This window comes from Lates calcarifer, unplaced genomic scaffold, assembly GCF_001640805.2.
Source record: "Lates calcarifer isolate ASB-BC8 unplaced genomic scaffold, TLL_Latcal_v3 scaffold_3_9, whole genome shotgun sequence".
In the NCBI taxonomy this organism is placed as follows: domain Eukaryota; kingdom Metazoa; phylum Chordata; class Actinopteri; family Centropomidae; genus Lates; species Lates calcarifer.
Window position 1 is genome coordinate 1 of NW_026118161.1, and position 13,824 is coordinate 13,824.

A 13,824-nucleotide genomic window follows, 5' to 3' on the forward strand; every position below is an offset into this window, starting at 1 on the left:
GACAGTAGTTGTGCAGAAGTAGCTCAGTTTAAAACAGTAAAAACACCTTTATCTCCCTGGAATCAGCTCAGTGTCTCTGATATTCCTCCAGGTGCTAACAAGGTAGCAGTTGGAGTTGGAGTTGGTGTTGGTCTTATCGTGGTTGTTGCTGCTGCTCTTGTTATCTGTAAGTCATTTATTTCTGCTTCCAAAACTTCTTGACATTAATCTTGTTATCGGTCCAATCACATTGTTAGAATATATAGAAATGTGTGTGATGACCTACTGCAGGATAATATCTGATTATTTAGTATCTAAGGATCCTCACCTTAACCAAGAGCGTCAGTCCCTAACCTGTAGTACCCCAGGTTAATGCTGTTTCATGCACAGATATTGTAGGAATGACACACTGTTGTCACTGTAATGTAATGTGGCCTTTTTGCAGTTTGAACGTCTTGTCTGCTGTATTAGTGTCAAACAGGATGAACCAAGTACAAACTGTAATGATCTTTCACACAGGGCGAGTGAGGCAGGGAAACAATGGGGGACGGCAGAATGTGCGCTTCAAGACGAGCACCACAGGAAGTTCAATAACATGGACTGACCGCTGCCAGAGGATTACAGAGCAGGGGACGACATTTGAAACATTTTTCTTTTACAACCTCACACACATTTTAAAATCGGGTCTTTCATTCTTATTCTTATTCTTAAGAACTCATTCTTATTCCTTTGCTTCTAACTCAGTAGTAGCTTTATTATCATTATGGTTTTTATCGCTTTTTATATTTTTTTTCTTTGTGTTTTTCTATGATTTTGCCAGTTTTGATTTTACAGCACTGTTGTTTCTGAATGTCCTTTAAAATAAATTTGACTTGACTACATGAATGATGTAGTCCTGTGGTTATCTTTGACATTAAATTTGTTCTGAGATCAGTAACTTTGAGGATTTTACACAAACAACATACGATCATCTCGGGCTGTAAAATACTGTACAGTGTGTTGAACGGATTCACTCTGTTTAATAAGTAACTCAACTAGTTCATCACTGAAATACTGCTCAGTAATAAAAATATAACACTGACTGCTGCCTCATGAGTATTTCTACTCTTGATTCTTAAAGTACATTTTACTTCAATACATTTCTACTTCTATTTAATTCTATTTATGGATTTTTGTTTTTACTTTTCTGAATGTATTTCTGAAACATGGAAGAAAATTTCTGCTTTAGATCTCCTGGGACGTTACAGACAGGGTTTCAGTCAAGAACAGAAGAAAGTCATCACCACAATGTCAAGACAGATTATATATGGGAATTTAATACAAACACTCAAACAAATGAAACAAAACAATTTAATTAATATTACTGATTGATTTCCTCTATCAGCTATCAAGCCTGACAAATGTTTACATTCCTAAATGAATGAATGCATTTATCTGAGCAGATCACTGGAGCGAACAGCTATTTCCTTCCCGAGTTAAGAGGCAGGTTTCCTTCCTGAAATAATGAACATTTTCCATCCGTTGCCTTTCTGTTCTTTCACTTCAAGGCACAAAATGAAGTCCTGCGATGGTTCTGCAGCTCTCGGCAGGCAGAACTTACCTGACGCTGAAGCTGCCAAAAGAAATGAGTCACTCTGCTTCACAGTTCTGTGGTTCGGCCATTTTAAGACAAGACTTTGTTATGAAGTTTACAGCCAGTTGCACTGTTGCCTCTGCAGTGCTCTGTGTATGAACTGTGAGGCAGCTTTTACCATCGACTGACATTCTGTGAGTCAGTTAAGGTTCCTCCTCACTGATGCAGTGAATTGTTGGCTTTTAGCGGGCAGGCCTAGACAGAAACACCCTGACGTTTTTCTGCTTCACATTAATTTCAGCTCTGTTGAAACGCATGGATCCTCTTTACAGAGAGCAACAAGCAGAGCTGAACTGGCTCTTGGTCCTTTTATTCGCACCATGTCAATCACCTCTCTAGCTTTTTTCCCCCTGCTCAGTCCTTTAACAGACTCCACCTCAGAATCAGTTATCACCCTCCACGGCAGGAGGTTATCCAGCAGCTTATCTAGAACGGGTTCAGACACTCTCTCGATAAACTCTTTTCGAATAGACATCAGTACATCGTCTGCTGGGACATTCTTCCAGGATGGACTGGGAGTCCATACTTGGACATTTGGAGTCCTTGCTGGGTCATCTGGAGTCCTTGCAGGGATATTCAGAGTCCCTGCTGGGACGTCTGCAGTTCCTGATGGACCAGAACCTGGAAGATGAACAAGTACTTTGTTTCAGTGACACTTGAAACAGTGAGCTTGTAGAAATTCAATAACAGGACTAAACTAAAAATGATGCTGTTGGGTTTAAACTAGAGCAGCAGTAGGAGCTCTCACTGAATAACAGTTAGGGAAAATGAAAATGAAATGTCTGTGTTTGTCTCCTCCTTTCGTCTTATCTATGTCTTAGTTCAACGTTTCTCTGTGGTTTACATTTTATTTGTTTTTATAAAGATACTACAGTTACAATATAAAATGGCAATATCAGGCTGACATGTTTGAATGTGATCAGGTCAGTTAGTGTTTGTGTTGAACAGCACAGAAACATAATGCTGATCCAATACCTGCTCTTCCTCTCTCAGCTCCATCACCCTTTCTCTTATTTTCTCTCTTATTCTCCCCATCTGCTCCTGTATTGCTTGACACCCAAAAGAGGAGCTTTAATTCCTCCTTGATTATCTGTCAGTTAGAAGAGAAAACACAGGGTTAACTGTAACCTGCCTCCTCAGGGATAAGCTTGCAATGAAAATAAAAATGTGCAGGGGCACATCATCGTAACATGGATTTCAAATATTTACACAAAACTGACTGAAAGAAAAACTTTTCAACTTTAACGTTTATCAGTCTGAAACTCAAATTCATGTTACCTGGCTGCTTAATTATTTCATTAAAGTGAAACTAACCGGCAACATGACGGACGGCAGCTGTTGAACGAAGTGGTCAGATGATATCTGGAAATGAATGACATTAGATTATAAACAGTCTGTTAATTAAGTTCTGAGATGATGAGAAACTTGACTGACCAACATCATGATGGCAGGTTAACATCTGCCCTCACTCCGCTCAGTTCGCTCACAAGTTGTTAGGATTTCTACTGTAAACCTCCATATTTCATTGACATTTATATTCATATTATATTTCTCAATGCTTTTATCCAAAGCGACTTCAAAGGGAGGAAGAAGTAGGCTATAACAGTAACTTTTACACACACACACACACACACACACAGTATACGGTATACAGCAAATGTATGTCTGACTACTACTACTACTACTACTACTACTACTACTAATAATAATAATAATAACAATAATAATAATAATAATAATAATAATATTCACCCTGCCTCAGTCCTCAGTTTTCTTCCTCCTTCTTCGTCGAGTTAAAATGGAGTCTGAACTAAGTGACTGAATACCTTCGTGTTCACTCCCTGTTCTCATGTATTTTGATTGTATTATTGCCTCCCTCTCCACCTTCTCTGTTTACAGTAAATCACGTGTCTGTCTGTCTGTCTATGTGTTTTTTACCAGCTAGACTTTGTTTAAATTAGTCGTCATTTCAAATGGAAATATATAGATAAACAATAGAAATAATGTTTATTATCATTATCATAGGAAACAAAACTGGATCTGAATATTTCTGTGGGACATGCAGATACTCTGCGGTGACCTCAGACCTTCAATACACAAGCTTTCAATTATTAGTTTCCGCGGCCGCCTGTCCACGAGGGTCCGCTGTGGTCCGCGTGATGCACATGTTCTGCACCCATGTCCGTGAGGGTCTGACGATGAAGGGGACAGGTGTGTCTGGAGGTGAAATCTCACAGAGGTTGTGGGATTTGCTAATAATGTACGATGTTACACAATATGTTTATACGCGTTGTGTAGTTGCACTAAGAAGCATAAAGTTCAGGGTCTGCAGTGCGTTATGGAGGGTGTAACGTAAACAGGGTAAGTACAGACCTGCACGTGAGGTTTAACAGGTGCTCCACGCGCGTACGTCTCTTGAAAACACGACCAGTGTGAAGCTGCTGACGTTTGATTAAAAGTGAATAAGTAGAAAAGAAAACGCATCACTCGAGCTGTTTGAAGTGTCAGGTGAACGAGAATACTTTATTTACCTGGACAGTAAAAGTGAGAGAAAATGCATTTACCAGAGACGAGTTAAAAGCAGTTCAACTCTTTGATTGATCATGCAGAAAGTTCAAGGTTAATAACTTGTGTGGTTTTTCTGTTTTCTGAGAAGTTGAAAATTGCAAGTCAGCTCTGTCTGAGAAAATGGTCTACAGCAGCTCAGCAGTGTCAAAATGGTGACCCCACCTTTCAGGGGAGAGGACGCAGTCTGAGGGGTCAGATCAGGTGACCAGGGCGGGTGTTGGATGAGTTCAAATCCACAGACAGACTAATGTCCCAGTGCCAGACCCCACAGGACGAGCCCAGTGGTCCCATGTCCATGTCCCAGTGGATCAGAGTGGCACAGGGAGGACCTACACAGTATTAGGCAGGTGGTGTTACTGTGGTTTCTGATCAGTGTTTGTATCATATGTAGGTTTTCATGCACATTCAACAGATTGTTGCTGTGATGCTTCGTCACTGCTTCAGTTTGTCCACTAGATGGCCTCAGTGAGTCTCTCACTGACTGCTCATGTCTGAACCTCTGATTTGTCATATTAAAGGTTATTTCCTTCAAACTAAACACAAATTACATTATCTATTATTATCTTTATGTCTTGTAATCACAGATTGACTTGAAAACTCTGCACTGCATTAACATAAAACACACAAATGAGTGGATGGAAACCAGAGCTTCTTGTAGCAGTAGGAAAAGTCCCCGAACCAAACCGCACAACATGTTTCTGAAAGTGAGGAGTAAAAGTGTCAGCTGTGCTTGAATTGCACTTCAGGATTATATTACATATATATATATATATATAATACTTGTAAAAACACAGGTGTGGCCCATCACTGCAACGCATGTGTATCTGTGAAGCATCTTTCAATGACGAGGCAACTCAGAGAGCTTTCTAAGAAACACAAAAAACAAGAAACACAAGACAATATAACAGCTATAAAGGATAAAACACACATTTAAACAAGATTAAAAAGGGCAAAGGAGCTACAGCGCAGAGCAACATGTTCTAGTTTAACTTGATAAAATGTGGTGACGAACAAACGTCTTTAGCCCTGATTGAAAAGAACTGAGAGATGCAGCAAACCTCAAGTTCTCTGGAGTTTCATGTTTAGTTTTAACTGTTTCATAACTTAATAAACCAACAGGAGTGATTTAAAGTCAGGAAACAAGCGTAAACATTTTAGACTAGGAGATCCATCTGAATCAGCTGCAGCTGTGTGGTCTCCTCTTTAGAGACCTGTAATCAAGCCTGCTGAAGATAAAAGCATGCACAAGATTTTCCAAATCCTGCTGAGACAGAAGTCCTTTATTTCTCAGCTCAGCTTTGTGTCTGCATCTGTGAAACAAGCAGCAGACTGATTAGAAGAGCTGAATGACCTGCCAATCACAGTGATGCCCCTCAGGCGTAACGGGAAGTTTTGAAAATACAAATACATATCACATATCACACATATGATGCGGATGTACCTTGTGTGGTAAAAAGTGTTTTGCCAGAGAAAATTGCAGCATTCCTCAGCACCACTGAAGAACAAGACGTTACAATTTGCAGCAAAGAATGTATTTGGCTTCAACATGAAGCATCTTGATTCTCTTTGTTTTCAGTCTCTGTTTTGACAGAAGTAAGCCAGTGGATGAAATCAGCGATCAAAACACACACAGACTTGTTCTTATATGTAAAATATTTCTATCCAGTGTCAGAATGAAACTGAAACTGAACAGTATGAACCTTCCTCAGGTCTAAACCCCCCAAAAAAAAAAAAAACTTAGCTGACACAGTATGTTTTGTCACTGCGATTGACCTCGACTACCAAAAAGACAAATGTGACCAAATGTGAAACTTCTGAAAAATTAACATTTAAAAAGCTACTTACTGCTGGGTAAAGTACATTAAACTATAGTTAATTTAATGATAATTCCCTACATAGAAAAAATGTGTTTTTCTTGTTCCTTTGCCTTTGCTTTTGTGACCTGGGTGATGAAATCTTCAAATTTACCCAGTTTTCAGAAGTTTCCAGGTGGAATCAGTGCTGAGTAGCTGTAGAGATTTTAAGAATTTATCAGAGCTGGCATCAAGAATCTACAAGCATCCTCCAGACGTGTTCTACTCTGTATTTGGCCAATTTATCAAGACAGGGGTGAAAAAGTACTCTGTGACAGCATCTGCCTACAAGGCATATTTCAGCATGACTGTCAGGGATCAGGACAAACCCTGGACACCTCATTTTACCTGCAAGCATTCGATTCATGTGTTGTTTTATTCAGACTTTATGTTAATGAAAATGTGCAAATTTGCTTGTTTTACATAGAAAATGGGTTAATGTCTAAATTTCATTATTCATGTCACAAAAACAAAGTTAATAATGGCCATTTTCTATACTTTTACAACATAAGTAATTTATAGATAACACATAATATCCAGGAACAAACTTTGTGTAATGTTGTTTACACCAAATGTCTCTGAGACACTTGGTGTAAACAATGTCCCCGTCTCCTCTACAGGGCAAGGTCGGTGGTAAAGGGAGGAGTAGAGAAATAAATCTGGGATCCGCCTTTTAACCGTCACATCTCTCCTTTGTTTTCCTTGTTTAATTTCAGATGAGAATGAGACAGTCTGTTTTATTGTTGGTATTAATCGACTGTCCGAGCACAGAGACACTTATCTATCACCATGTCTGCATCTCTGCTGCTCCTTCTGCTGCTCGGTGGCTCTCAGGCGTCTCACTACTATGGGACGGTGATGACTTTTACCCCCAAAGAGACCAGGGATGATGGATCCATCAGGGTAATAATAATAATGATAATAATGATAATAATAATGACAATAATAATAATGATGCTCTGCCTCATCATTTCCCTGCATTTAGAATAATATAAAAGTGTAGTGTAGATTTTTATTTGGTCTTGTAGATTTTAGTTTTACTGTTGCTGTTGAAGCTTGTTCTGTTTTATTTTCATATGATTAATTACCTCTTTATGTTGTTGTTTTGCTTCCTCAGTGTCTATGTATTTATTTATTTATTTGCCTTTTACTGTTTTTTTTGCCTGGCCATATCCAGCTTATTATCATAACACTGGTGCAGTGTTTACTGTCAAAATTCAAAGGCGTTTGGATGTTATTGGATGTTATTTATTCCCTGTTCTTTGCTGCATTGCACCCAAACATAAATCAAACTGGAGGGAGGAGGTTTCTAGCGCTTTTAATTTTCCATTCATACAGAGAATTTTGAAAGTTTCAGCCCATTCACATCTTTTCACATTTTGTTTTGTTGCAGTTTTATGATAAGAATTATTTAAATTCCTTGTTCCCCTCATCAATCTATGCTCAATACCAAAACAAAATACAAAACAAAATTGTAGAAATGTTTGCAAATTTATTTAAAAGGAAAAACTGAGATTTCACATCGCTCAGTTCTTAGTTGGCAGCGGTTACAGTGTTCTTGGCTGGGATGCAACAAACTTTGCACACCTGGATATGGGGATTTTCGGCAGTTCTTCTCTGCAGATCGTCTGAGGCTCTGTCAGGCTGGATTATGAAAATTAGTTGCCAAGAGGCTAAGTAGGGAGACTGACCTGCCCCACATGCTGGCTGTCTAGAAATCATGGAACCAAAGAACTCTTGTTTTATGGTTTTATTTTAGTTAAAAATACACAGTAATGTAGAAGCGTCCAAGAACACCAATAAAATGGCACACCACTTCAAACCCAACATAGCATGTACCAGTCTGTGGTAGATTGTGCACTATTTGCTGTTGTGTGCTGGGGAGGCGGCATCAAGACCGCAGAGACCAACAAGCTTAATGAGCTGGTGAGGAAGGCCAGCTCTGTTGGGTTAGAATGACAAATAAAATAAGTGCCATCAAAGTCTGGGCGACCTCTCCCATTCCCTCCATGGTGATCTGTGGCGGATGGGGAGCACCTTCAGCCACAGACGCATTATCCCAAAAAGAAAGACGGAGCCGCTCCTTTGTGCCAGCAGCCAGTATTTCTTTGCCGTTGTTAACACCCAGATTTCCCAGCCTGGGGATCAGTAAAGTCTTGTCTTGTCTTGTCTTCTCTCGTCATGCCATGCCATAACCGACCATGTTGCAACGATATTACAGGTTGTCTTTCACTATAAGCTGAACTTCCGCTCGTGCACCGACAGCGACTCGTGGGACTGTGTCAGCGGTGACTGTGGGACTGAGAGTGTAGTGGTCAACATCGTGGACAAGGAGGATGGACGGTGGTGTCAGCTGGAAGGGTTAATGACTCGGCAGGTTTCCACCGACGCTCCGTTTCAGCTGCGGTCAGTAACACATCACATCACACAACCAGAGCATCATCTGTGCAAGTGCTGCCTGCTTGGATGAAAGAGCAGTTTGAATAGTGGTACAACAAATACCATCCACCTGGTTGTCCTTTGAATGTCAGACAAACAATGAGTTCAATCAGCCAAGTCACAAAGACTGTAGAACATGTGATCTCTGAATATAGACATATTCAGTTTATATTTGGCTGTGTTGAAGTGGTGTTTGTTGCAATGCAGGACAAGTAAAAAGTAAAATATAACATAAATACACAAGGGCTTATCACGAGAGCTTCGTATCAGTCTGTCCTTTATCTTGGCGACTCCAGTAGTCTTATTAACTCCACCGATATCCCATCAAAGGTTGGACGGTGGTGACTGGATAAGCGTCAAAAATGGCGTCAGTAACTGGAGGGCAGTGACTAAGGTGGACTTAAGGGTTCGGTCGGACACGGGCCGCCCCAACAGATCACCCCAGACCACCATCCTGCCGGCCCTGCAGTAAGCCTCCTCACAGTTTTCACTTCTGATATGCCTATTTTACTAATAACTGTTAACGAATGAGACTTTCTCCCAGACAGCACAGTGTCTTTAAGCTGCAGCCGTCAGACCTGGATTTAAATCAGACGATTACTTCATGGCACAAAGGTGCTATATAACAAGACTAACAATTACACCAGCAAAAAAAGCTCTTAATCCATATACTAGCATATACATTTATCCGAGCCAAGGTAAATAATACATCTTTCTCCCTGTCCAGGCTTTTGGGGCAAATTTAACTAACTCAGAATCATCAAAATCAAATGTCAACATTTTTAACTAAACAACTACTCTTACATAATCACAATATATACTGATTTTAGACTGGATATTGTGTTTGTCTTTAGCTTTGATGCAATGTTGATCCTTGGTGTGAACTGTACTGCCTCTGATGTCTCTGTTCCAGAGTTCCTTCAAACTGTCAGAGAGACTTCAGCCTGTTAGCCTTTGACCCTGATGGAGATGAGGTTGTATGCAGATATGGAGATACTGCAGCAGGGGAGTGTAATCCTTGTTCACCACCGTCTGTTCTGACCATCTCACCGGTGAGTCATATTGTCGTTGTTGTGCTGTTAATTAAAATACAAAATTAGATTTTTCATCATTACAACTCTCAAGCAGACTAAAAATGTTGTAGGTAAAACAGAGGTTGTGTCTTCATATGCAGAAAGCAAATGCAACTATATTAACGAATAATGGGTGTGTTCTATTTCTCTTTACACAGCGTTGTACGTTGTCGTTTCACCCAACCAGCAGCAGTAATGAAGGATCATATGCAGTACAGGTGGAGATGGAGGACTTCTCCAACCAGTCTGTGTCCCGCGTTCCCAGTGATGCTTTCAGCAAAATACCGATCAGATTTGCTTTAATGGGTAGGTTATCACTCACAGTTTCAATGCCATAATCAGATATTCACGTGTAGTTGTTGCTGCCAACTACAGAGTCACAGCTCTAATAGTGAACTCATTGGATTTTGGGACTTATAAGTTTATTTAAGTACATCTAATGCTTCTTTTTTGTTGCAGTGGACCCTGCTGTACCATCGTGCACAGAAGGACTCTATCTGCCCAAGTTCCTGCCTCCGACCCCAGTCAATGGGGCTCAGGTGTTCGCCTACATCAACCACACCCTGGAGATTACCGTCAAGGCAGAAGCAGCCAACTCACAGTGAGTAAAAGCAGTGTGAGTTTATAAGGCTTTTGGCTTTTAGCGTCACTCTGTGTCTTCCCTCTTTTAAAGGGTTTCTGAGCTCCTGTTCAGTGGGCCACACAACGTTGTTTGCCAGACTGGATCAGAGGGACAGTTCAACCTGAGCTGGACGCCGTCCGAGGACCAAGATGGAGAAAACCATCCCATCTGCTTTGCAGTTCAGGCAGCAAACGAGTGAGTATCTTCAGGGTTCAAATTGTTTACATGTTGACAAAGATGAATTTCTTGGATTTATTTGGTTTTATCATTTCATTTTGTTGACGAAATTTTCTTTGATTGCTTTCAATTCTCAGTCCAACCAAATATTACTCTGAGCTACGATGTGTGATTGTAAGTGTGAGCAGCGGTGAGTACAGTTACCTTCTTGCCTCTTGCATTTCCATCACTGCTTTCCACAGGTATGAATGTAATGTTATGTTTTTTATGTTTCCAGAACCGCCCACCACAGTCCTGCCAGCAACTACCCCACAAACTACAACCCCCGTTCCCTTCAGTAAGTGAATAGCAACAGAGATCACATGGAGCATCAAGGGCATTTGGTGACTGGCCAGATAGTTTCCAGTGTTGTCATGTTGCTAAAAATGTAACCAGGCTGGTGTTATGTGTCCTCCTAAATGTATGTATGTATGTCTAAACTGATGTCTAAACATTTGGTTTATTCAGTGCGTTGGATGTTCTTTGACCAAAATGGATGTGTGATGTTTTGCAGTGAAATCCTCCTGATTGAGTCTGACCTTTATTTCTCCACCTCTGTTTTATTCTAACAGTCCCTGTAAATGAAACAGAGGTTTACAGCAACAGGTCTGAGGTGCTGGAGGAGTCCACAGGACCTGGTAAATATTTCATTTTGTCAGTTTGTTGTTTGGAAATGTTGCGCTCATGTATGACAGTTCCTTAACATTTTACAAGTTTTCAAGCTACTCGTCAACTCGTTTCCCTCACATACTCTCAGATGAAGAAACCAGTGGCGTTGGCAAAGTTGTTGGTATTGTGTTTGGTGTTGGAGCTGTCATCGCTATTGCTGCTGTTGGAATATGGGCTGTGAGGGGAAGTCTACTGTGAGGGGGAGTCTGTTGGCCTGTAAGTCCCTAAGCTCTGCTCTCTCAACCTGTTTTTGTAGCTGTTGTAAAGTGAGTATTGCATAGAAAAGGTTTTTCTGTATTTTCACAGAAACTCAGGGCGAGGGATAAGGAGAGGGGAGGAGAATATTTTCCGCTGTAAAATCTGAACGTCTGGACATGAGGGGAGCACAGAGATATAACACAGTACACTGATTTTCTTTTACTTTGTAAATAGATACGCATCATGAATGTTCAGTAATTTGTATGCATACAGCAGCACATGAGGATCATTATGTAGAATGTGTAAAATAAGTTGTCACTTTGCCATCTAGTGGTCAACTGTAGAATGACACTGTAATAGAAAACAATAAAGGCTGTAAATCAAAGTGCAGGTTTGATAAAATGAACACATACTAACTGAAAGGTTGAATGTTTACAAACAGAACAGTTGGACTTTGGTGCAGAAACTGGATTGAAATGTTATTACTGATAATTGTGTTGATGGTAATGATGATAATAATGATACTGACATGAACCCATTCATCAGGATTAATCATAAAGTCAAAGAAGATTTTCACAGATGAGCCTTAAAGGAAGAGACATTCTGCACACACTGATGTATGAGATAATGGCACCATTTTCTAGTAAGACACATTTTATTAGGCTTGTTGTAACTAATAGCTTTATGAGTGGTTAATAAATACTTTAAACATTGTCTGCTTTGGCTGGTGGTTATCCTCATCCTGGAACTGATGTAAAACTGAAAGTAAAATGTTAGTCTAATGACTTATTAACATGTAAAGAATTTCTAAATGCATTATAAATGTTTAGACCAAACTACTACTACTACCAAACAGAAAGGGAACAGTTTCCATGTGACACTTAAACAGGAAGTAGAATTCAGTCAGTTACACTGTGGGCTACAACTAATCCAGTTTTTCTCATCATCTTAATTAGTTTCCACTCTGAAAGTACATCCAATTAGCTATTAGCTGCTGTTTCACTTCCTGTTTGCACTGTAATGATGGATGCTTCCACTGAAAGTAACTTCCCTCTGAGGTAAATAAGCAGAAGTGTAGCTGTGGCCGGATCATGCAAGGCCATGATTCATGTTTCTTTGCTGTCATTCATAAAGTGTAAACCTGCAGCAGCTCTGTTCTCTGTCCTGCTGAGCACCTGATCTGACTGTGAAGAGGTTGGATTCATTGTTCTGCAGCTCTCTCACGTCTTCATGGCTTCAACAGGTACGTTCAATATGTTGTATTCCAGTTCCAGCAGCTTGTATTTATCCTGGTTATATCCTGTCAGTATTTAATCCTTTCATTGATTTTCTTGAGTTTCTGTGTTGAAAGCTGAGTTTTTTAAGCACAAAAATGAAACAAACGTGTGGAACAGTGTTTTTTTATTTTTGACTGTAGAAGAAGTGGGGGAAAGTCACTGGTTTTATTGGTCTCATAAAGCTGAAATGATGTGAACATCAGGGAAAACATGACAAACCCAAAGTTAGTTTTACACTGAAATAAAATGTCATCTTTTTCAAATAATATAAAAAACAGTTTATATGATATTTTCCGTGCATGGATGATCTATTTATCTTTGAAATGTCCTATCATGAAGTGTATTTATATCTCACTCTTGTTGCCTGATGAAAATATGTTTTAAATTTCTATTTATTTAACAAAACGAAACTTTTTTTTTTACAGTACCTTGGGTAAAAACCAACATGACACAGCTGATCTCTGATTCCAGTAAGTAAATATCTACATTACAATAATATGTAAATAAGATACTAGAAGAATATAGTGTTGATATATTCCAAGTTTTGCAACTACACAGCCAACAAAAGAGGACGATAACAAATCAACTTCAGCAGAGACTTTGATTTATGTAGTTATATCATATAAGTAAAAGATACTTATCATTGATACCCAAGTTTTCTGGAGTGTAACAGTTATTATTATTTATAAATTTTTTACAGTACCTCAGGTAAAAGCCAACACGTCTCAGGTGATCTCTGACTCTCTGTCAGGTAAATATCTTGTATTTTTCACTTGAAACTTGCCGAGCTGAGACGTGTAGAAAGGTCTCCTGCTGCTCTTTATCAGTCGTCTCAGTGTTTCCCAGCAGACACTGTGACATGAACCAGGAGAGGCAGGTGTAGAGAGCAGATGATGATGAATGATTGAGTGTATGTATATTTTCTGCGCCTGCATTAAAGCACAGATCTCCACCTCTTTTAGACGACAACAGTAGCATTGACAAAACCGTCCTCATCGGCATCGGCCTCGGCGTCATGGCTGTGATTTTCATTGCCATTGTTGCTGTTGTCATTTATAGGAAAAAAAATGGCCAGGATGGTAAATCAAAAGTTTCTCCTTAGTTTCCCCAAGTTTTTTGTCTTGGATAACTTCCTGCAGTACACTAAATACATCTCTGAATCCCTCTGAATTTCTGTCTCTCTGTCTAACACATGACCTGTTCTGTTGCAGATGCTGCAGCTGGATTTCTGGAAGTCTGTACGAATCTGGGAACGCAAATAAGTCAGTGTCTGGGAAACTTGATAGAGGACGCTTGA

The 13,824-nt window shown here is 39.8% G+C and overlaps 3 protein-coding genes across 3 annotated transcripts; 2 read left to right on the forward strand and 1 right to left on the reverse strand.

The window, feature by feature from the left end:
- Positions 1 to 91: 91 nt before the first annotated feature.
- LOC127142260 (uncharacterized) lies at positions 92 to 1,060 on the forward strand (the record flags this gene model as incomplete). Its single annotated transcript, XM_051069573.1, is given in 2 exon segments — positions 92 to 166; positions 499 to 1,060. Coding segments are annotated over 2 exon segments (416 nt in total), but the record flags the coding sequence as incomplete, so codon positions are not given.
- Positions 1,061 to 1,269: 209 nt separating this feature from the next.
- LOC108901673 (caspase-1-like) lies at positions 1,270 to 3,489 on the reverse strand. The gene is made up of 4 exons (XM_018703239.2): positions 3,365 to 3,489; positions 2,927 to 2,974; positions 2,588 to 2,702; positions 1,270 to 2,233 (listed from the first exon to the last, which is right to left on the reverse strand). Exons 2-4 carry the CDS (start codon positions 2,933 to 2,935, stop codon positions 1,839 to 1,841), a joined length of 519 nt encoding a protein of 172 aa, XP_018558755.1. The 5' UTR covers positions 2,936 to 2,974; positions 3,365 to 3,489; the 3' UTR covers positions 1,270 to 1,838.
- A 3,244-nt stretch (positions 3,490 to 6,733) lies between these two features.
- Positions 6,734 to 11,964, forward strand: LOC108901964 (uncharacterized). The gene is made up of 12 exons (XM_018703650.2): positions 6,734 to 6,936; positions 8,255 to 8,439; positions 8,803 to 8,940; positions 9,386 to 9,524; positions 9,704 to 9,851; positions 10,005 to 10,146; positions 10,219 to 10,362; positions 10,482 to 10,534; positions 10,622 to 10,681; positions 10,956 to 11,021; positions 11,141 to 11,268; positions 11,359 to 11,964. The coding sequence occupies exons 1-11, from the start codon at positions 6,823 to 6,825 to the stop codon at positions 11,248 to 11,250; spliced, it is 1,299 nt and encodes a 432-aa protein (XP_018559166.1). The 5' UTR covers positions 6,734 to 6,822; the 3' UTR covers positions 11,251 to 11,268; positions 11,359 to 11,964.
- Positions 11,965 to 13,824: the final 1,860 nt, after the last annotated feature.

Coding starts and splice junctions, on each gene's coding strand:
- LOC108901673 (XM_018703239.2), bottom strand. Junction 2,234..2,587: donor AGCTGAGAGAGGAAGAGCAG/GTATTGGATCAG, acceptor TTCATCTTCCAG/GTTCTGGTCCATCAGGAACT.
- LOC108901964 (XM_018703650.2), top strand. CDS start 6,823: ATGTCTGCATCTCTGCTGCTCCTTCTGCTGCTCGGTGGCTCTCAGGCG. Junction 8,440..8,802: donor GACGCTCCGTTTCAGCTGCG/GTCAGTAACACA, acceptor ATCCCATCAAAG/GTTGGACGGTGGTGACTGGA. Junction 9,525..9,703: donor CTGTTCTGACCATCTCACCG/GTGAGTCATATT, acceptor CTCTTTACACAG/CGTTGTACGTTGTCGTTTCA.